Raw genomic sequence first — 23,502 nt, forward strand, 5'->3', positions numbered from 1 at the left:
AAAAAACCAAACAATATAATCGAGGACCAGTAATTTAACTGGAGACTATCTGTTCATTAGCTGTCATCCACTAACTCTTTAATCCTTTTACCCTGTCTTTAAGATGTCTTCCGCGCTTTCTCTCTACCACTATCACCCCTATCGAACTAAGCACAATGATATGTACGATGGGAAATCGTCTAATTCCCATGATGAATATGATGAACAATCGATCAGTCTGAAACAACCAACATCCTCAATAGTTGACACGTGGTAGTTTTTGAATGAAAGGAATTACTTGAAAAAGTTTCAACAATATATTCTTTTATTATTATCAAATGAACTCAAAATAGGGTATGATTTATAAGGTATAGCATATTATTGACAAATTAGGGTTATTACACACTTAGCTTAGATTGTACTTCAAGAGTTCATTGAACTTTTATTTGGAATAAATTTAACTAAAAATCTCTTATTCCAAAATGTATGTTTTTGCAAGGTTTCAACTTGAAGAATTATAAGTATAGAACTATAGAAGGTTAAGGAGTGTATGTCAAGGATTCAAAGGCACGCATCTAGGTACGCTCAATATATAAACGTGGTTATTTACTCATAAACATATAAATTCTTGAGAGTTTCTTACCATGAAACTCTCTTTCTAAATACATATAAATCAGTTGATCTGACACAACTATTTGTGCTTCATTTGGAGAGAAAAAAAAAAACATAATAATCTTATTCTAAAATACTGATTAGTTGTAGAAACAAAGAAAATAACTAAAGAAAAATAATAATTTCCCATGATTTTACAAGGAAAAAACATGAGAAAATTATTATACAGAAGATAAAATATGTTAGCATACAGAAGAGAAGATAAGCTGATGTACATACATTTCACCTCATTCCAACTCAACTTTAAGTCAGTTGTACCTAACATCTTCGGATGTGCACATATAATATTGTGATCATATACTATATCAAAGATTATCTTTTCCATTTGTTATGTTTGTTTCCTCTAACTGCAGTCACTTTGTGTGCTTCGAGGGAGGGAACGACGACTACTGACATCATTCAGTAGTTAAGTAACTTAACATTCATTATTTTGAAACAGAGCAAAGTAAACTATACAGAAGCCTGCAAAGGCGCAAAAAACAGCTTCCTTGTGAAAGGTGAACAAAAACAAGCTGATATAAAGTTCAGATATGTTTTTGTAGGCTTGGCAAGTTAACTAAAACTAAATAAGAATGAAAATTGTTGATAATAAGTAAAAATCAGATGAACATAATTCACCTTTGTTAAATAATAATCCAACGGATCAGAGTTAATTCAACTTGCACATGAGAACACTTACGGTGTAGTATAATTTAAATATACAAGATTTTCTTATAATTTAAAGTTTTGTATTTGATAGAATGTTAAGAAATAAATTATTGGCATAACATACATTCTTCTTATTTTTGTAAGTGAACTATATTTTAATTAAATCTTTTATTCAGTATGAATGAATGATAATATATGTTAGTGTATTAGACAGGAAATCACATGATCAACTCAATAATTTTAAAATGGCATTTTGAGCATTTTTATTTCTTTTCTTTATTTTCACTCTGTAATAAATCATAAGCCATGAATATAAACTTAGAGACATAGATTGCTATATATTGTAGTTGGCTTCATGAAGATTATTATTTTCCTGTTGTTACATAGACAGTATAAATAAAAGAATGGTCAAACATATATAAACTCAAACCTATTCATGATCACAATTTTTTAAAGGTTCACTTGGAGTATGTATTAGTGTAACTTTTTTATGAGAAAACGTATTAGTGTAACTAGTCCCAAGTAAAATAGCAAAACTAAGCTGAAAGAAAGGTCCTCATTTTGTCCCTTAGCTAAATTATTTTCGCATAAACTGTTAAGTGCACCTAAAAACTCTCACAAGTCCTATACATATAAGCGCGTGTGGTCAACACATTGATAAAATAGTTGCAATACACATTCAAATTTAATTTCCTCAAAATTTGCAAACTGAAATGCAAGAAATATAATTTCAACCATAAACAAAGTCCACTACTACCACCTCCAAATTGTAAGATTATTAGTTATTACACACTGCAAAAGCAACTTTTTTTTTGGTGGGGAGAAAGAAGGGGACAGTACTGAAAAACACAATAGGTTATAAACTGTGACACAGAAAATATCCCTACACCAAATTAATTTTGCATCATTTTCCCAAAATAACATAAAATGTAAAAGTATATATTTCCATCATTCTCAGATAAATATACTCCCTAATACGGTATAATTCAAAGCTTTACAACACACAATTTTAAGTGTTAACATATTTTTAATTTTTTAATTAAAAAATTTTAAAAAAATAATCTTAAAAGTGCATATCTATAGTCTAGATAGAACGGAACAATTATTTGAGAACGGAAAAAATATTTGGAGATCAAAGTGAAATTATTGGATATCTTGTGAGATAAAAGTTAATTGTGCAATGTATAAACTATATTAAGATAAGTAAAATTAAGAAAAACTAATAATAAAAATAAAACCTAAATAAAATGTAAAGCATATAATGCTCCTAAAATTTCTATCACTATTTATTTAGTATGAGTTTTTCCTATATAAACTGTAATTGATATCATTTTCAATATAAGAGAATATAATAAAAGAAAACATATTCTTCGGTATTATTTCATTTTCAAGAATAAATATAAGTAGGTGCGGCAGCTCTACTCGTTTCTCATATAGTTTATAAAATATTACTTATTAATCTGATCCAATCACCCATTATACTTCCGCTGTCTCCAACAAATTTGGTATCAGAGCCGGAATAATTATATCATGGCTTCCAGTACATCAACACCATTTTTCTCTTATTCCCAACCGACACTTCCTATCGTTGATGGAGAACATTATGACTATTGGAGTAGTCAAATGCAAACATTCTTTATATCCCAAGATTTATAGGAGCTCGTGGAAGGAGGCTATGAAGACCTTCCAGAAAATCCTAATGAAGCACAACAAAAACTACACAAGGAAAACAAGAAAAAAGATGCACTTGCTTTACGATATATTCATGCAGCCGTGAGTAAAACTATATTTCCCCGCTTATATGGATTGAAAAAATCCAAAGAAGCTTGGGATACATTAAAACAAGGATTTCTAGGAAATGAAAAAGTTGTTGCTGTTAGATTACAAAATCTATGGAGAGATTTTGATAACCTGGAAATGCAAAAGACAGAAATTATCCAAGTTTATTTTTCACGAGTCACGGAAATAGTTAATCAAATAAGAAGTCTCGGTGATACATTAGAAGAAAAAGAGTTGTTCGAAAAGTATTAAGAAGTATGACAGAAAAATATAATTCTGCCACATTTATAATAGAAGAGTCTAAGGACTTGTCAACTCTCACAATGCATGAGTTGATGGGATCTTTGGAATCACATGATCAAAAATTGAAAAGAAATGCAAATACCGATCAACTTGTAGATCAAGCGTTTCAATCCCAACTTAACACATCAAACAAACAATATCAAGGAGAGTCAGAGAAAAGAGGGGGAAACCAAAGAGGACATCAATATGGTAGAGGCCGTGGTACCCAAAATTTTAGCCGTGGCCGAGGACAAAGTAGAGGAAGAGGTCGCGGACAATATCAAAATTATCAACAAAGGTCAAATAATTCTTGTCGTATTTGTGGTAAGTCTAACCATCAATCATCTGAATGTTATTTTAAATGTAAGAGATGTCGTAATTCAAATCATTCTCAAAAAGATTGTTGGCATCAAAATGGAAATAATACAAATGAAGCGAATTTCACCGCTAACGCTGAAGGTGAACAATTATTTCTTACGTGCATGGATGCACAAAATAAGTCTAGAAATTTATGGTTTCTCGATAGTGGTTGTAGCAACCACGTGACAGGAAATAAGGACATGTTCATCAAGTTAGATATGGGTGTAGCAGATCAAGTCACCTTAGGTGATGGAAAAAAGGCAAACGTCGAAGGACGAGGAGTCATTGTTGTTAATAGCAAAGCAAATAACACAAAATACATACATGATGTTCTTTATGTGCCTAATTTGACACATAATCTCCTAAGTGTTGGGCAACTTGTTCAACGAGGATATTCAGCAAATTTTGACAATGGGGAATGCATTGTTACGGACAAAAAATCTGGTACTATATTGGCGAAAGTACAAATGGCTGATAATAAAGTTTTCCCGCTTCATATGCCACAAAAGAAGCTGGCATTGCAAGCAAATGTTATGGATGAATCTTATCTATGGCACTTACGATATGGACACTTGAACCAAAAAGGATTACAATTATTGAAACAAAAAGACATGGTCGTGGGATTACCACACATTGATAGAAATATTCAAGTTTGTGAAGGATGTATATATGGAAAAATGCATCATCTTCCATTCCCAAAAACTTCATGGAGAGCTAAAGCTCCTCTTGAATTAGTACATGCAGGTATATTTGGCCCCACAAGAAATCCTTCTCTACAGAATAAGAGGTATTTTCTATTATTTGTCGATGATTACACTCGTATGATGTGGATATTTTTTATTGATCAAAAGTCAAATGCTTTCAATGTATTTCTCCAATTTAAAGCATTAGTTGAAAGACAAAGTGGTTATATGATAAAGACATTGAGAACTGATAGAGGGGTGAATTTATATATAACCCTTTTATGGAGCATTGTAGAAATGAAGGAATAAAAAGACAATTGACAGTCTCACGAACACCTCAGCAGAATGGTGTAGCAGAGAGAAAGAATCGCACAATTGTAGAAATGGCAAGAAGCATGATGGAAGAAAAGACTCTTCCTAAAACATTATGGGCTGAAGCTGTAAATACAGCTATTTACATACTCAACCGTTCACCAACTAAAGCAGTTAGTAACAAGACTCCTTATGAAGCTTGGAATGGTAGAAAACCGGTTGTTAGTCATTTAAAATTTTTTGGATGTATTGCATATGCCTTAAACAAAGATCAAGGTAAAGACAAGTTCGATCCCAAAGGGAGAAAGTATCTTTTTGTGGGATATAGTGATGAATCAAAAGGCTATCGTCTCTTAGACCCACAAGCTAAGAAGCTAATAGTCTCCAGAGACGTTATATTTGAAGAATCGGCAAAATGGAAATGGGATGATGAAATAGTTCATTTTCCTGTGCAAGAAGAAGCTATAAATTCTCGTAACCCAGGCTCCAACAACAATAAATAATGAAGCAAACAGTCCGCATAGATCTCCTAATAATGTGTCAAATACACAAACACAAGAAACCTCATCTTCTCCACTTTTAAATCAACCAGGAAGAATTAGAAAAAAGGCCTTCTTATTGGATGATTACGAGTGCTATTTATCTAACGCAAATGACACGGAAACATTAGCTTTATTTTGCAAGTGAGCCTTCTAGCTATAAAGAAGCATCAAATGACGATGTTTGGATAAAAGCAATGGATGAAGAAATTGCTATGATTGAGAAAAACAAGACATGGGAGCTTGTTGATTACCCTGAAGGTAAAGATATTATTGGTCTAAAATGGGTTTATAAAACAAAAACTAGACCAAGACGGAAATATTCGAAAACACAAAGCAAGGCTTGTTGTCAAAGGATATGCTCAAAAATCCGGAGTTGATTTCAATGAAACATTGCTCCAGTAGCTCGTATTGAAACCATTAGGACAGTGTTAGCCATAGCTGCACAGAAAGAATTATATGTTTATCAGCTTGATGTGAAATCCGCATTTCTGAATGGTGTATTAGAAGAAGAAGTGTATGTGGAGCAACCACAAGGTTGTGAAATTCAAGGGCAAGAAGATAAAGTTTATCGTTTGCATAAAGCGCTCTATGGGCTTAAGCAAGCGCCAAGATCTTGGAATACTAGAATTGACAAATATTTTATGAATAACGGATTCAAAAAGAGTCCAAGTGAACCATCACTTTACATTAAAGAAAACAATGATGGGCATTTTCTCATTGTTTGTCTTTATGTTGATGATCTAATCTACACTGGAAATGATATGAAACTCATTAATGAGTTCAAAGAGTCTATGATGCAAGAATTTGAAATGACAGACTTAAGACTCATGAAATACTTTCTTGGAATTCAAGTTACGCAAACCAAGGGAGAAATTTTCTTTAATCAAGAAAAATATACTGTGGATCTCCTAAAGAAATTTGATATGGAAAATTGCAAACCAGTGAATACTCCTATGGCATTGAATGAAAAATTAAGTCAAGATGATGGAGCTAGTAAGGTCGATGGTAATGTGTTACAGAAAGTTTGGTAGGTTCTTTACTATACTTAACTCATACAAGACCTGACATAGCTCAAGCAGTGAATATGGTATCAAGATTTATGAATAATCCTAGCAAATTACATTTTTCTGCCGCAAAAAGGATATTACAATATCTTCAAGGTACTAAGAAAGTAGGTCTAAGATACCAGAGTGAAGTTGATAAAGAATTGATTGGTTATACTGACAGTGATTGGGCTGGTTCCATTAATGATCGTAAGAGTACATCAGCCTACATTTTCTGTTTAGGCACTAAGATAATATCATGGAATTCAAAGAAACAACAAACAGTAGCACTTTCTTCTGCAGAAGCAGAATACATGTCTGCTACTGAAGCAGCATGTGAAGCAGTTTGGGTATGAAGAATTTTAAAAGACTTGGGTCTTCAGCAAGAAAGCCCCACGATGATATTTTGTGACAATATGTCTGATATCGCTATGACAAAGAATCCAGTGTTTCATGCTAGAAGTAAACACATTGAGATTCGATATCATTTTATACGTGAATTAGTCAATGAAGAAGAAATACAGGTCGAGTTCATCAACACTAATGATCAGCCAGCAGATATGCTTACCAAAGCTATAACAACAGAAAAGTTCGAGAAATTTAAAACATTATTAAACATTGCAAATTAAGAGGGGGAATTTGTGAGATAAAAGTTAATTGTGCAATGTATAAACTATATTAAGATAAGTAAAATTAAGAAAAACTAATAATAAAATAGTAAAACCTAAATAAAATGTAAAGCATATAATGCTCCTAAAATTTTCTATCACTATTTATTTAGGATGAGTTTTTCCTATATAAACTGTAATTGATATCATTTTCAATATAAGAGAATATAATAAAAGAAAACATATTCTTCGGTATTATTTCATTTTCAAGAATAAATATAAGTAGGTGCGGCAGCTCTACTCGTTTCTCATATAGTTTATAAATATTACTTATTAATCTGATCCAATCACCCATTATACTTCCGCTGTCTCCAACATATCTAACCTCTAAAATTGTGCCTTCACTTCAGAAATCACATCAAATCAGATAAAATCAACAGAGCAAAGTTTTTCACCTGCCAAATAAAAACACTTCTACAAACTTGTCCAAAGGACCAAATAAAAGCTAGCAGTAAGAGAAAGAACCTGAAAAAGTTAAGCATATCAGCCATTAACAAGATCTTATTTATGATCTGAAATTTAGTATATTTTGTATCCTGCAAAAGTACAGACATAATCATATAATTCTTCTTAATATTTAATTTAAATAATCAATCAATTTTAGGTCAACAATCTCAGATCCACCCACTCAGTTCAAGCACCCCCTCCCTCAAAGGAAAAAAAAAATCCCTGTATTTAAAAAAAAAAAAAAATAATGTAACGAAATCGAGTGCGCTTACATACGAAGCAACAACCTAAATCATCCGTTTCAATATACATTTACATCTATATCTATATATAATAAACATAAAACAAACATAACAAATTAAACGAAAATTAACAGGAAAAATGAATACCTACATTTGAAAAAAAAAATGTAATGATGTAATAAAAAAAACAGTAATTAGCCATTTATTGCCGCTGCAGCATCATCAAGATTCTCACATCCTTTACTTCTTTCTTAACCTCCTCCAACAAAAATTCTTATACTTATTTTTTTTCTATTTTTGGGGTTTAGTGACCACATTTTTTTTTAAATAAATAAAACCCCAAAAATCAAGAAAATTAGTGAAGGAAGTCAAGGAAGCTAGGCATGTGAATCTTGATGGTGCTGCATCGGCAAACAACGGCTGTTATCATCCATCTTCGCAACACCTTCATCTTCATCGGAAAAGAAAAAAAAAACCCTAACCCTAAATAACAAACCCTGAAAATTCAAATATATAAAAAAGAGTTTTAAACTTAAACTCTTTTTTATATATTTGTCTAATTTGTGGGTTTGATGATCAGGAATTCAAACCCGCAAATTAGAATAAGAAAAGAGAAGTGAGGAGGGTATTTACAATGAGGAAGTGAAGTAAAGAAGAGGGGATATAAATAAGAGAAGAGAATACAAGTGAACAGGAGAGAGATCAGGGATTGGTTGGTTATGAAGAATTTGTCAAGTTTTTTTTTTTTTTTTAATAGAGAGAAAAAATTAGAGATTTTTTCAAAAAAAAAAAAAATTAGAGATTTTTTCAAAAAAAAAAAAATTAGAGAGAGAAAGAAACACCCCACAACAGTTATACATTGCGATCCAAGGTACCAGATTTTTACTCACACAGCCAAGTAAAGGGGGGCTTTTTATTGTTCACTGACCAAGTCCTTTTACCCCAAATATCTCCCAATAATATTATTTCTTGATTGTAAAAAAAATAAGTAAATAAATAAAAAAATCTTGCAATAATAATAAAAGTAATACCAGTAGTAATTTTAGAAAGTAAATATTTTTTCCTTTTTAAGGGAGATTTTATTTTGGAAAATTTGGGGTACCTATTATTAATCTTAGGTGTATGAGGTCCCCTAGGTTGTTTATAAAGGGAACTTGTTAGTATGTACAGTAATATTGCTATATCAAAGGCCTGTGTTTATTGGAATGGTTTTTTGGGTCGTCATCTTGTAACAGCTATCTAGCTAGGTTTCTTTGGATGGATTTAATGGTTTTGCGTCTTGCTCAAGCATTCATTATAATTTTGACTCACTTTTCAATCCCTTCATCATTCATCTTAACCTCCTTGTCCTCTTCTACTCCGTCTTTCTAAGATTAATTATCTCGTGTGTTATATTGTTAGTGAGAGTAGTACAACTAAAGAACTAACAACTCTCAAAATGTAATTGTTCTCTTTATTTTTATAATAGAAAAAGTTGTGACCTTTAACCTTTAAGTCAGATCAGATGTCCTATAACTATACAAAAATAAAAAATAAAAAAAATAAAAAAACTCACCCTTGATATTAATGTATAATCATTGTTATACCTTAAGTCATTAAATGTTACAAAGTATAATTTTACCTCAAAGAATGACTTCGAGAGTATAACTCTTGTTCTTTTATCATATTGTCATGGCCTTTAGATCTAGTATGCTAAATGAAAGCATAGAGGCATTATCACATCCACATTCTATTGATACATCCGACTAAAATGGATAATGACTAATGAATTTTCTGCTTATCTCTAACATCCAAAACCCATTCCCCTCATTCTTTTTGGCTTTGTTTATTTATGTATCCTCCATTTCCCAGGCCTTTTATTTTCCTATATTTTTCTCTCCTTTTGTTTTTTTGGACAATACACAATTAAAGAAATTATATCATCCCTTAGAGAAAATAACAATAACATAAGCACATAAGATCGATTACAAGATACAAATAGTTCTTAATCATAAAAACGCACAAAATTAAATTATAACTTTTATAATCAAATTCCATATAAAAAAATTACTAGCTTGGTAATTAAACTTTTACTCTCTCATTTCTTTTTTTATTATCCTATTTGGAATCTATAATTAAGAATTTAAATGCAAAGGGAATCGATAAGAATCCCAAAGCAAATGGTATATTCCCTATTAATAATACATGAGGAAAAAAAATATTTCATTTGGGGATCTTCATTAAATCATTTCGTGGTGTTATTTTCATAATGTTAATTTTTGATCTAATTATATTTAAATCAAAATTGTGCAAAAAGTGAAATAGGACAATTAAAAGAAATTAATTAGTGTGAACTAACCACGATAATTAATGGACTTACGTCACTTACCTAGTGATGAACCAATTTCTAAGCAGAATCAACACATGCAATTCAACATGGTGGTTAGCTTAATTCTGAATCAACCTAATTAATTACAACAAACAAAATGACATACGACAAAGTAAACAAAAATCATGCATAAAATTTTGTTAAAAAAAATTAACAAATAATTAGTAAAACCTTAATCCTCGGAAACACTTTAAAAGGTAAGATTAATAAAATAAAAAAATCACATGGGCATAACTTTAAAAAAAATTCCTATGTTTTAAGGAGCAGAATCTATCAGTCCACGCAATGTGTATCTTCTTAAATCTGATCAACCACGCAATTCTCCAATAACTCTGCTGGATACCCACTAATTTCTGTACTTCAATTCAGATGATTTTTATTTTTATGCTTTATAAAACTATTTTATGATAATTTGAGCAATTTATTACATTAGAAAGTACATTTTTATTTAATGAAAAAAGATTAAGTTGCATTGAGCACGGAGTAGTGGAAAGGGTCCACGCATCGGCCATCCTCGTACGGGATATTTTTTTCAAGGTCCCCAGGCTTTTATTGCGCAACATTATCAAGGTTTGTTTTTTTTTTTTTCTTCTTCTTTAATTAAAGGTTGTTTTCTTCGTCTTATAATATATAAAAAAAAATAAGCATAGATATAGGTTGATGAGATCCAATCAGATATGATCAAGAAATGATTAGGTACAATCAAATTTTAAGTTCAATTTAAATAATTAAGTTCAAGTGAGATTAACATACTTTGTATGCTTATTTGGTTGATTATTTTTGTTTTTTTGAAAATTTCTATATACGCTGTATAACCATGTATAAGAGTTACATAAAAGAAACCAACCATGAAAATATCACGGAGTAAGTTACATCAAGCATTAATTACTCACTTTCAATGCGTTAAGACTGCATATATCATTCCACATTACGATATAGTTTGAAGTTCAGTCTTACAGTATATTGTTACAACATATTGCCACAATGCCACATATTAGCATCTGAACCCACTGATTAAAAATGAGAGTATGTATATGATAGACCACAGGTTAAAATTTCCCTGCTCCATTTATAATAATATGTAATTTTGTATCGTCCTTCAATTCTGACTAATCTGGACCCAAAAAAAAAAAAAAAAAAAAAAAAAAAAAAGCATCTTCTTCATGTTCATAAAACATATTCCCATCTCCCTCCACGTTTCCTCTTGCAAGTTGCATTACTAATTTAATTATATTAGGAGTATCATTATTAGCATAAGTATCTGTCAATTCAATAATTCTCATTTGCTAGCAAGTCCACTTTTTGTCGGATAACCTAGTACCATATTTTAATATTTAATTTAATAATATCTTATTACTATGGTTACCTATTGGTACAAATTAAACTTCATCATGTACTCAAGTGCACTCGATTTTTTTTTCCTGGTCATTTGAGCTAATTTCTTTTCAAAATGAAAAAGGATGAGCAGAAAATGGTTTATGGACACTCATTCATCGAATAACTAGCTAGTTTTCCGTATTATATTTGATAATCTTAGAAATATAAAGTGTTTTTTTTTTCTTTTACACAAGAAATGTATAGCAATTAAGCTTTAACTTGTTTTACTTTAACTTTCCCTCAAAAAAAAAACTTGTTTTACTTTAACTTGTTTTACTAATTAGTTGCTTTCCTATTATTGTGTTATTCTAGGTGTTTTTTTTTTTTCCTTTCTCGGGTGTAATCATGAAGGTGCATGTATATAGCTATTGATATATCCAAAATTAACTTCAATTAAACAGGATGATAATCAAATCCATCATACAACTTTAAAAAACTTGATCAAAACCAAAGATTACATATTAATCACACAAGCCTTAAATTATGAGTATTCATCTAAACTTACTATCTTTTTTTATAATTCATTTATTTGTTACCAAAATAAGAGTTATTTTACATTGAAGAATATGGGAGAAAAAACGCCTATAGAGTGTTTGAAGTTGTAGGGCTATGTTCACCTTATTTTCACTTATTTCAGGTGTAATAAGTAATAAGTTCAGCTTAGGAAAAATAAGTTCTAATAAGGGTTACCCAAGTATAAGTTACAACTAAAATAAGTTTTGATAAGGTCTAATAAATTCAGATAAGTTTAGATAGGTTCAGATAAGTTCAGATAAGATAAGATAAGTAAAAAATTAGATAAATAGAATACACCCGTAATTAACCAAACTCACTGGAACTTTGTTAGGTTTCTCGAGTCCATTTCATCTTTGCTAAATAATTGAAAGTTTTACAAGTAATCTAATTTAAGCCATCACTATTAAGTTTGCACAACTGCATCCAAGAAGGGGAAAGGACGGCTGTGTTGGACGGTTTCCAATTTCCATTTAACATCATCTCAACCTTTCGTTTTTTTTTTTTTTTATGTGTGATTAAGTCCAAAAGAAGTGATTGAAAGTAACAAATACTTCGTATAAGGTCATCCTCTTATACTATAGATACTTAAAAGAAACTCAATCATGATTAATTAAATAAGAGCATCTTGACTCTATAAAAATATACGGATCATCAAATAAGCACCTCCTCTCTTAGTCATTTGTCACGTTTGTTAGTGAACCATCTCAACTAAAAACTTAAACTTATATTGAAGTACAGGAATATGTTTTATACTCTACCACGTCCCCTCACACGAGAGCCCGTTGGACTTGAAGTGTGAATGCACCATAGGCCCTCCTCATAACCAACGCGAAATATTCATTTGAAAGTGCGGGATGGATGAGATTTAAACTCGTGACCTTTTTATCTCGCAAGCTCCGATACCATGTTAGTGGACCAACTCAACCATGGTTGAAGACCAGGAATATGTTTTATACTCTATCAACGTTAACATTATTTTATAGATAGATATAGGATGAGTTGAATGATCTAATTGAATTTGAACCCTCTCAATCTCTTAATCCAGTCTTAACTCGTAGACTCAACTTATTGTAGAAGTTATAATTTGTAGACTCGACTTATTTTAGGAGTGAAAAGATGGAATTAAGATCGATATTCCTACTCCAAAGTGTCATAGGAGTAGTACAGTTTTGATCCCATGATCATATATAATCTTTTAACTAAACCATTTACTGCTTGATACGTTGACCATAATCATCATGAACCAATAAAGTGATAATTAAATATGAACGGAGGTCATATAAATAATTTTTTTTCAAGTTTAGCAATGTTACAATCAGAAGATCTGTATGATAAGAACACAATGCACATCCATATAAACTTGTACTCGTACCTGTTTCTCCATCTTTATCTCTTCCTCCCAACATGTCAAATCAAACCCCTTCATCATTTTTGTTTGTACATATCGTTTGAGTGTCGTACGTTCTATTTTTATATATATACATGACTCAAATATACTATATTCATGTCACTTGATCATTATTTTTACTGAACTAAAATTATTTTTTTATTGATTAAAATTATTTATTATCTATAATAAAAAAAATTAATCAAAATCAAATTTATATTATATATTAGTGTTTTTTATATGAAATTTACCTAGTCAAATTACTTTATCTTACTATAAGTTGAATTACACAAGTATGATATGGTGTGTTCTATTCACCTGATTTTTACTTATCTGAACTTATTAGACTTTATTAAAACTTATTTGTTGTAGTTTGAAATTGGGTAATCCTTATCAGATTTTATTTTTCCTTAACTGAACTTTTATTTTATTTTTATTTTTATTTATTTGAACTGAACTTATCTAAGTTGAAATAAGTGAAAATAAAGTGAACAGACAGATCGAGCCAGTAGTCCACCAAAGCTAACGACAACAACAACCATAATAATAGGCTCACTTCACCTAAAAAACCCTATCTCTAAATACAATTTTAATTTTACCTTATTTTATTTTTCTAGTTTATTTATTTTCATTCAACAAATCTTATTATTTATTATTATTATTATTATTATTATTATTATTCATCTAAAAAAATTTATACATAATTACATGTATAAGACAAGTTAGACTTTTATTTAAGAACGAAGACTAGAGTTGGTATTTATGGGGTCCTTAGCTTAACTCATTCTAGCATTACTAGCCAAGTTAGCAAGAAGTGTTCTGTTGGTGTGGGCCGTCGTGTGGATGCCATCTTTTCCGTATCTTCAACTTGCTCAGTTGTGGGGACTTTTGGCCGACTTTTGTATACGCTTCTTTTTTTACAATTGCAAATTTTACAATGATCTAATTTTGTCCTTTCTTATTGCATGTCTAAGTTGCTATATATATAGTTCATTAATGTTAATCAACACAATTAGTCAAATCTAATCAATCATCCTTTATCTCTTAAGAAGGATCAAACAAGGATTATGAGTTTGATTAGACCTTTAATCACTAAAGTTATTTTCCACTAAAAAATTTAACATGACAATTATTAATGGGTGTTATAATCAGGATAAGATATACATCCCGTACACATCATCACTTTGTTATAAGTCATAAAGACAGTACGATACGACTAGATTGATTGATCATAGTTAAAAACTTTCATTATTTTGTGACTACGGTTAAAAACTTTTTAAATTTGAAATCTCTACATATTCCTTCATTTATAAAAGCAAATGGCCCATAATTATAAAATGTCAAACCATCTTTCATATCATTGGTGACAAATATTACTGGTACTTACAATGCAATAGAACCTGCCGCCTTCACTGACTTCTATGATCACTGATCGATTATTAGTTATTTTATTTTATTTTTCCCTGTAGTACACTAATATTGTACAAATATAGCCAACGTGGTAATACATGTAATATTATACAGTGAGAGAAATATATCATACAAGTAGTAAATGAAGATTCAGTCATTATGACAACTATTTTTCTCCTTTTGTTGGTTTATCTCAAACACTATGTTATTATACATTGAACATGAACAACAAATCAACAATAGTTGTTGCATAAAGCTATAGGGATCAAGCATGTAACGTACGTCCAAATTAATATGAACTTTAGTTGTAGAGGTTAGATGTCATAGTAGCATTTCATCATTATATACATGCTATATATAAAAATTAGGCATCACCTATATCAAAAGGTTAGAAGCATATAGGGATCAAGCATGCATGTAACGTATATCCAAATTAAAATGATCTTTAGTTGTAGAGGACAGATGTCATAGTACTTAGTAGCATTTTATCGGCTATAGAAAATTAAGCATCACCTGTATCAGGAGGTTAGAAAAGGAAACAACAATAATGAATTTTCTTGAAATTTTTAGTTAGATGAGAACTCTACCTTCGTCATTTCACCTGTGGGGACGAATTGAACATGCACCTTCATCGGCTATCCTAATTGCACCGTTGTTTATGTGATAAAAATAGTTTTACAAATAAGACAATGAATTTATCATGTCACAACAACATCGTAAAAAATTTACTAGTATAGCCGGCCTAGATGCATTGCACTTCTCAAATCCTCATACGAGTAATATGAAACAAGATAAAAGAGGCACTACCCAAAAAAAGCAAGCAAAATACTACCTAAAGCCCTAAAGGAGTACCACCTAAAAATATCTATATTGTACATTAACTTTAGTAGGTTAGGTTAGAGCCATTAGAGTGTAGGGTACGTACAAATGTCTGAAAAACCATATGTCAAAAATACTAGTACAAGTACTTTATGCTAACTCCGTATACAAGTTTTACAGCCCGGAAATTCCGCTGAATTTTTATGAGAGAAAGACTAGAGAACTGAAAGAGGGTGAGATATAAGAAAACACCTGCAGAAATAGCCTCATGCAGTAGATTGTCTTCAAAGGTCTCAAGTTTTACCTCAAATGGGAAATTTTACAGACCTTCTTTTACCTTCCTTTTTCTATGATATACTCCCTCCGTTTTTATTTAAGTGATCTAGTTTAACCGGCACACTTGCTAATATAAAGCACAACTTTGACTAATGATATCATTGATTATCAATAAGTATAAATTATAAAAAAAAAAATTGATATTTGAAAACTATGTTTTGAGACGATTCAAACAAGTATTCATTGACTATATTGTTTTACATATAAAGCACAAACAATGGTCAAAGCGGTGCATGTGAATAGTGCCAAAGTCAAAGTGGGGCACTTAAATATAAACGGAGGGAGTATCTACCTTAACTTTATTGATTTCCTTCTTGTATTGTAGAGGTGTCAATTTGAGTAATTGGGTTTAGTTCGGTTAGATCTAGTCGGGCTGGTCTGATTTGGATTTGAGTCATACTAAATTATTATGCACATACCGATTGAAATCTAAGTTGGATTACTTGACCGAATTTGGTAAGGTTGGGTTATTTTCGACACCTCAGATGTATCATCATATGTAAATATGTTTATGTATGTACACTGTCTGTCCTTTAGAAATTGCCTCATTTTACATTTTTGGCCTGGTCATCTTTTGGGTAAACACGAAGCATATATATATCATTTGGGTAATAAAGATGTGTAACAAAGCATTAACTTTTGTATTTTTCATTATTATCTCTATCAAATTTCAAAAACTAGTAAAAATCATTCAATCAAAACACCTTCAACTTTACTCTTTATTGCTTCAAATCGGTACTAGTAGATTCCTTGCATGCTGTCCACTTCCACTTGATATTAATTTTTAGGAAATCATCAACAAAATTTTGCTTTCTTCTATGCTTTTGTTTCTTCTATTTCAATTCGATCTTGAACCCATCGTATATGGCTTTTTAGTCCGTATGAATTGGGTTTTCTAGACATTTTTATGTTTAACGTATAGTACAATTTTATTTTTTTAAATTCATCACACAAGATCTTAGGAAATCATTCTATCAAGGAAAAAAATGACAAGTGTAAAACGTTTCTTTTAATATGATAATGCAACTAGATAGTGTGTGTATGTCTCTTACAATGTCCAAAATTGTTACTCCGTATAAATATTGGAGTACATTATAGTGTTTACACGTGTCATAAGATCGATGAGCTGAGATAAAAGGTTCATTATTTTAGTTTTATTGTTTTTTATGTATTAATCTCAAAAACTTATCTAGACCTTTATTTTACCCTTTATTAAATTGCATAATAGGAATATAATGTACATTTTTTTCTTCCAAAAAATAATATAGGAATGTACATACTAATAATACATTAGATGGCTAAGAATCCTAAGATGATAATAATTCAAAGCATGTTCTAATTGGTCTCAAGTTACTTCAAATCTTGTAAAAAAATAATTGGTTTGCGTTGGTAGTAAATCATATAACGCTAGTGCATAACTGCATACGCGGAATATTTTCAAAGTCAGAGTTCATAAATTATGATAACATAGGTATATTCCAGCTTCCTATTGTCAAAAAAAAAAAAAAAAAAAAAAAAATCTAGCTTCCTAGGAAAATATGACACAAATTTAATTAAGCTTAACTATATGGTGGTTTAGCAAAGACACACTTCCTCTTTTTTGGTATGTTCCAAAATAAACTTCATTTTCTTTCATTCCCCAGGTTAAAGCTACATTTTCTTTACATCACATCATGACTTTTTTTCCTTCTAAATTCTAATACTTTGTCACTACATACTTTTCTCTTAATTACTTTTGACAATTTTTCCTAATCGAATCTTTGTGTCAAATGGAAGCAAGATTGAATTAATTAAGGTTATTATATCCTCCTCATCACCTGAATAAAAACACAAAGCCCAAGTTATATCCTCCATATACTAATTCGTAGCAGAAATATACGATTGACCAGATTATAAGATCACATATAAGAGTCAGTAAGTCCACATACTTCAATTTTAATTACGTGCAAGGACAATAAAAATGGAAGACGGTATACAACAAGAATTAGTTTCGATACTCCATGAAGCAAAGAATTTAGGGTTTCGGACCATATATTTTGAAAATTGAAGAATATGTTGGTGATTGTGCTCAAATGGTCATAGTATTATAAATCACGCATATATCCTATCATGATCATCAATTCATCATCATCAAAAGGAATCAGAATAATTCTTGGATTTTCTTATCTTTGATTCTTGGACCTTCCAGTTTCTTCAATGGAAGTTGACACTAATTAACTTGAAAGCCTTATACAATTATATTTTCCAATGGTACTTCTCTACTTAGCTAGCTAGTCTACAAGTGAACTTAATGTGTTAGCAGAGAAACTTTCTATTTTAGGAAACTCTTTCCTAATACTAACACTGTTCTACACTTGAGAGCATTACACTATATACTAAATCTACTGGGTCAACCTCTGCATTAATGCTCACTGCATGCATCAAGTTGTAGTAAACGTTATTATTATTCTTTTTATCTTTTTAGCTGTGTGATAGATTGATAGTAAATAATATACCATATGAAATTATGCAAATTTAATTAAAATTTTATGGGTACATGATAGAGTATAAAGAATATTATATAAAAAAAAAGGTCAAAATTTATTTGTTATGAGTACATACTTGACCTAAATTTTTCAGTTTTTTTTTATTAAGAAGTGTTGTTACCCATACCCTTTTAAACTAAAAAAAAAAAAAAAAAAAAAGTATAGATCTTAATGTAAACAACAACAATCTTAGTATAGATATGCTAAGAGCCTAAGAGTAGACCATAATATAAAGCTTTTGTTCTAACACAACTGCCTAGTTCAAAATACATTAATGGCCATAAATAATCTTGTTACGAGTATATATGGAAGACCAAGTTTTATACACACTAAATATACGAAGTATTACATATACTACATATAGTACTAATCAAAGCTTGGTGAAGTTGGTGGAGAACTCACCTTGTGACTTTGAGGTCACGAGTTCAAGCCCCGCTAACTACAAAATTCTTGGGAGTAGGAGGATTCCCTTACCTCCCCCCTCTACTTTCAAGCGTTGACCTGCAGAGCTAGGCTGGCTAAACTTGTAAAAGGTGTCGCTTCGGTAGCGTCTTTTATCTTTATCTCAAAGTGTCTAATCTGTAAATACCGGACCAAAAAACCGTGAGGGTTGAGATACGGTAAAAAAAAAATTGTGTTGTATACAATAACGCATTTTTTGTATACATATATACATACGTGGTATAAAACCCATTAGTATTATAGAGTACGCGTATTACGTTACATATTATTGAATTTGGATAAGGAAATTTTGACTTTTGGTACCACAAAAAGTCCTGTTATTGAATTTTGCTACCGCTAAATTTTTTTTTTTTTTATTTTACTACCACTAAAAATCAGGTTTTTTTAAAACTGATACCAGTTGACGAAAACTGTTAGATTAGCCGTTTGTGGGGCCCACTGCAACAGTTCTTTTTGTCTGTTTATTGTGTATTAGTACTTACTTTGAAGATCCCAACTTCTTCAAAGCTCATGTGAGAGGCGAAATTTGTTGGAATCGTAATCATATCACAACAATTGGGAAGAATGTTCAGCTGCGAAGGTGAATTTGCTAGAGCATATCTAGGCTAAGGTGAGCACAGTTGTTCAAAGCAATTTTTAATTTATTTTTTGCGAAACCAATTGGAAGATGGAATTGCAAATTTGTTACGAATTGTTGTTGGTTAATTGTAATTGCAAATTTGTTACGAATTGTTGTTGGTTAATTGTAATTGCGATTGTTTAGGAATGATGTAGAATCTGAATAGGATTTAGTAATGGTGTAATTGGTAGTTAATACCAGTAATTCGATTTAGGGTTCTTACCCGAATTGAAATTAGGGGTTTTGATTTGTGATACTGTAGGGAGTAATTGAAGGTGATGTTTGTTTAATAATGAATGTGTGATTATAGTTGTTGCTTAATTTGGTTGAATTGCAGGGTAAATGTCGTTGATGAGGTTTTCTCCCTCCAAACAAAGGAAGTGTGACTGTGGGATACCTATGGCTAAGCTGACATCATAGACAAGAGAGAATCCTGGAAGGAAGTTCAAAGCCTGCAAATTCTATGATCCTAAAACAGAAAGTAGGGGTTGCAAGTGCTTTGAGTGGGTGGATGAGGAAGATGGCACAGACTGGCAAAGGGATGTCATTAATCAATACTTGACAAGAAATTGATGAAGGGGGAAATAAACTCACTACAGAGAGAAGTTGAAGATTTAAGTGGCCAAAGAAGGTGTTTGCTAAGTGAGAATGACAACTTGCTAGTGAAGTGCAAAGCTTTAAGTTCTGAGAGGAAGAAATACAGCAAGGAAAGCCAATACAAATATGGTGGTGGATGCACAATTGTCCTAGCAATGACCATATGTTGTTTATTTCTGATTATAATTGTGTTACTTGTATTGAAATGAGATTCAACTTGGTTACAGTTACAAGTTGTGTATTTAGATGATGTTGGTGTAAGACAACAACTTCCAAATGTAAGACTTTGAATTGTTTATGAATGATATTTAGTTAATGTTGGTGTATTTAGTTATTGTTGGTGTATTTATGTGAATGATATTTGCAATAAATAAATGTGGCAATCAAATAGTCTGTCATAGCAATTTCAGCACTAAAGTGCTTGGCAACCATCACAGTTATATTCCACAGAACTAGTTGTTATAGACAAATACTAGCAAAACTAAGTTGTCTTAAAAACCATAGAATGAAAGTTGCAGGGTACAATATCCAGGAAGCTAAAAGTCTAGGGACTAAAAACTACACTCTAATTCTTCTTCATTTTCCCTTTTCCTTGCTTTCTTGTTGGCTGTTTTGCTGTTGTTCTCTTTTTTGCTGCAGTTGTTGTTGTTGATGCCTGGGATGCTTGGGTGCAGGGTGCAGGTTGTTGTTGTTGGGATGGCCTCTGTTGAGGGAATTTTTGGTTTGCTATGCTGAATGGCCCAGGAGTTCCACCAGTCTGTCAAAAAAAAAAAAAATCTTAGTTTATCCAAAAAAGCAGTAGACATGTAGTGTGTTAGGCTTGATAATGTACACACCTTCATTGCAGCCCTTGCCTCCTTCTTTCTTCTTTGTTCCTTGTTCCAAGCATTTTGCAAAACTGGTTTGCATGCTAGTTTGGCATCTGGTGGAGGTGCAGGAGCTTGCAATGGTGGATTGCCACAAGTCTTGGCATAATGACCAAGTTGTCCACAGTTTGCACACCTATTTTGCCTCTTTTGTTGTTTTTGCTGGCTGCCACTGCTTTCAGATGCTCCCTCTCCTCTCTCCAACTTTCTTTTCTTTGACTTAGGCCTACCAGGCATAACTCTTACTGCTGGAGGCAGGGCTGTCTTAGATGATGATGCTTCTCCCAATGCTTGGGTCCAGGCATAGGCTTCACAGGTTCCTCATATGCATACAAATATTTCTGCCTTGTGTAATACCCATCCACATAGTCTTCTGGGTCCACCCTCTTGTCCAAAATGCATGCATATCCATGCACACATGGAATACCAGTCAACTGCCAATGGTAACATGTGCAAGTCATGTTACCTAAGTCAACCAGAACTGTATCACCATTGAGCTCAACCTCATAGGAGTCTCCCCTTGAAACCTGCACTATACAGTGCCTTGTAGCCTTCTCAATCCTCTCAAACAGATTAGTCACATATGGCATGAGCTTCCCATCCATCTTATTAGCTGCCACCCATTTCTCATTGTGCCTCTTCATCATATATCTTCTCATCCACTCCATTTGAGTGAGTATTGGCTTATCCCTTGCATCTCTTATAACAGCATTGAATGTCTCACAGACATTGTTCAACAACATATTTGATTTGCAGTCACTAGAAAAAGCATGCATAGACCGCTTAGCAGGAATTTTATCTAGATACACCTATGCATCTTCAGACAGGAAATGTATGGATTCCATTTCCACCTCAAAGTCAGCCTATCACATCATTCAAAAACCATCACAACAATTATTAATGTATCCTAGTTCAGCAGAATTATAGCATCAAAAATATGGATGCATTATTCAAGGCAGCAAAATGTACCATCATGATTCATAGCATCAAAATATATCAAAAATGTAGCTACAAATTTTGCAACCTACTAAACACCTATGTTTAAACTGATGTGCTTGTCCTACTTTATTGAATTAGTTAGAGTAACTTACCACTGTTGTAGCCCTAGCAGCATTCCAGAAGAGCTCTTTGAAGGTTGATCCACTGAATTGAAGCTTGAAATTGGCCCATATATGCCTCACACAAAACCTCTTCTCAGCAAATGGGACTTGCAATTCCAAGGCTTCAAGTAGACCCTGCCACATTATAAATCAACAGTTAAGTTCATAACAGCTCATATCATATTAGGTACTAATAATACTGTAATTAGGTACATGAAGGCTAACCTTTTGTCTGTCAGACATGAATGTCCAACCACCACCTTCACACACATCACCAAGGTCCTTTTTCAAACAGCCTAGGAACCATCACCATGATTCCTTAATCTCAACTTCAATAGTAGCCCAGGCCACTGGATAAATGTTATTGTTTCCATCTTTTCCAACTGCCACAAGAATTTGCCCTGGGTAGGCTCCCTTCAGGTGACACCCATCAAGTCCTATTAGAGGCATGCATCCCTTTATGAAACCACTTCTTGGTGGTTGCAAACAAATGTACATCCTCATAAACAATGGGGGTTCTGGTCTGCTTTCATTAACATCTACAACTATGGCCACCCCAGACCCAGGGCTGTACTTAATTACAGCTTTGCCATAATCCCAAACTCTGGCATATTGCTCACAAGCTGACCCATAAATCATCAGCTTTGCCCTAGCTCTAGCCAGCCATGCTTTTGAGTACTTAACTATTATGCCTAAGTCACTAAGCACCCTAGCTCTGAAACTTTTTAGATCCCAACTTGGGTTGTGCCTCCATTCTTCAACATACCTCTCAGCAAGAAACTCAGCATTCACCATTGAATTCATTTTACTTCTCATACACATATGCTTAGGCCTAAAGTCTATGATTTGCCAAGCATCACTGTTGACCACCCTTCTTGCAGAAACCTTAAAACTGCACTTCTTCACCCTAACACTACAATTGCAGACCCCAGTCACTTTGCTTCTCTTGAAATTCCACTTACACTTACACCTTCTCTTACAAAATGTGGTAATCCTTTTACCACCATTGTGCAGATAGTAATACTCATATCTGTTCTCTATTGCATGTATCCTCAAGGCTTTTCTTAGAATTGTGCTGTTGGTGAACCTCAACTTTTTCACTATCACAATTGGGTTCTTGAAATCAGTCTCTTCATGAAACCAGGGACTGTCATCTTCTTCCTCATCTGACCCCTATAAACTCTTTAGCTCATCTGACTCAGAACCTTCATCATGAACATCAACTTCCTCTCATCCAATGTCCTTACTCAACTGTTTCACATCCTCCTCCCTGTCCACACCTACACCCTGTGAACTTTGACCACTGCATTTCACAACCTGGAAGCTATTTTCTACTGCAGATAAGATGTCAGCCTTAGTCTGCCTATGCCAATCAGCATCATCACTTAGGGCCTCTTCCTCCCCAGGCTCCCAATCAATTTCTAGATCACTTGCATCTGAGCTTGATGACCCAGAACCTGATT

The 23,502-nt window shown here is 32.3% G+C and overlaps 1 protein-coding gene across 1 annotated transcript; it reads right to left on the reverse strand.

Annotated features, from left to right (window-relative positions):
- Positions 1–21,181: 21,181 nt before the first annotated feature.
- Positions 21,182–22,282, reverse strand: LOC110715265. Its single transcript, XM_021893829.1, has 3 exons — positions 22,265–22,282; positions 22,031–22,174; positions 21,182–21,748 (listed from the first exon to the last, which is right to left on the reverse strand). Exons 1-3 carry the CDS (start codon positions 22,280–22,282, stop codon positions 21,182–21,184), a joined length of 729 nt encoding a protein of 242 aa, XP_021749521.1.
- Between the last annotated feature and the right edge of the window lie 1,220 nt (positions 22,283–23,502).

The sequence above is a fragment of the Chenopodium quinoa genome, unplaced genomic scaffold (assembly GCF_001683475.1).
Source record: "Chenopodium quinoa cultivar QQ74 unplaced genomic scaffold, ASM168347v1, whole genome shotgun sequence".
Lineage (NCBI taxonomy): Eukaryota > Viridiplantae > Streptophyta > Magnoliopsida > Caryophyllales > Amaranthaceae > Chenopodium > Chenopodium quinoa.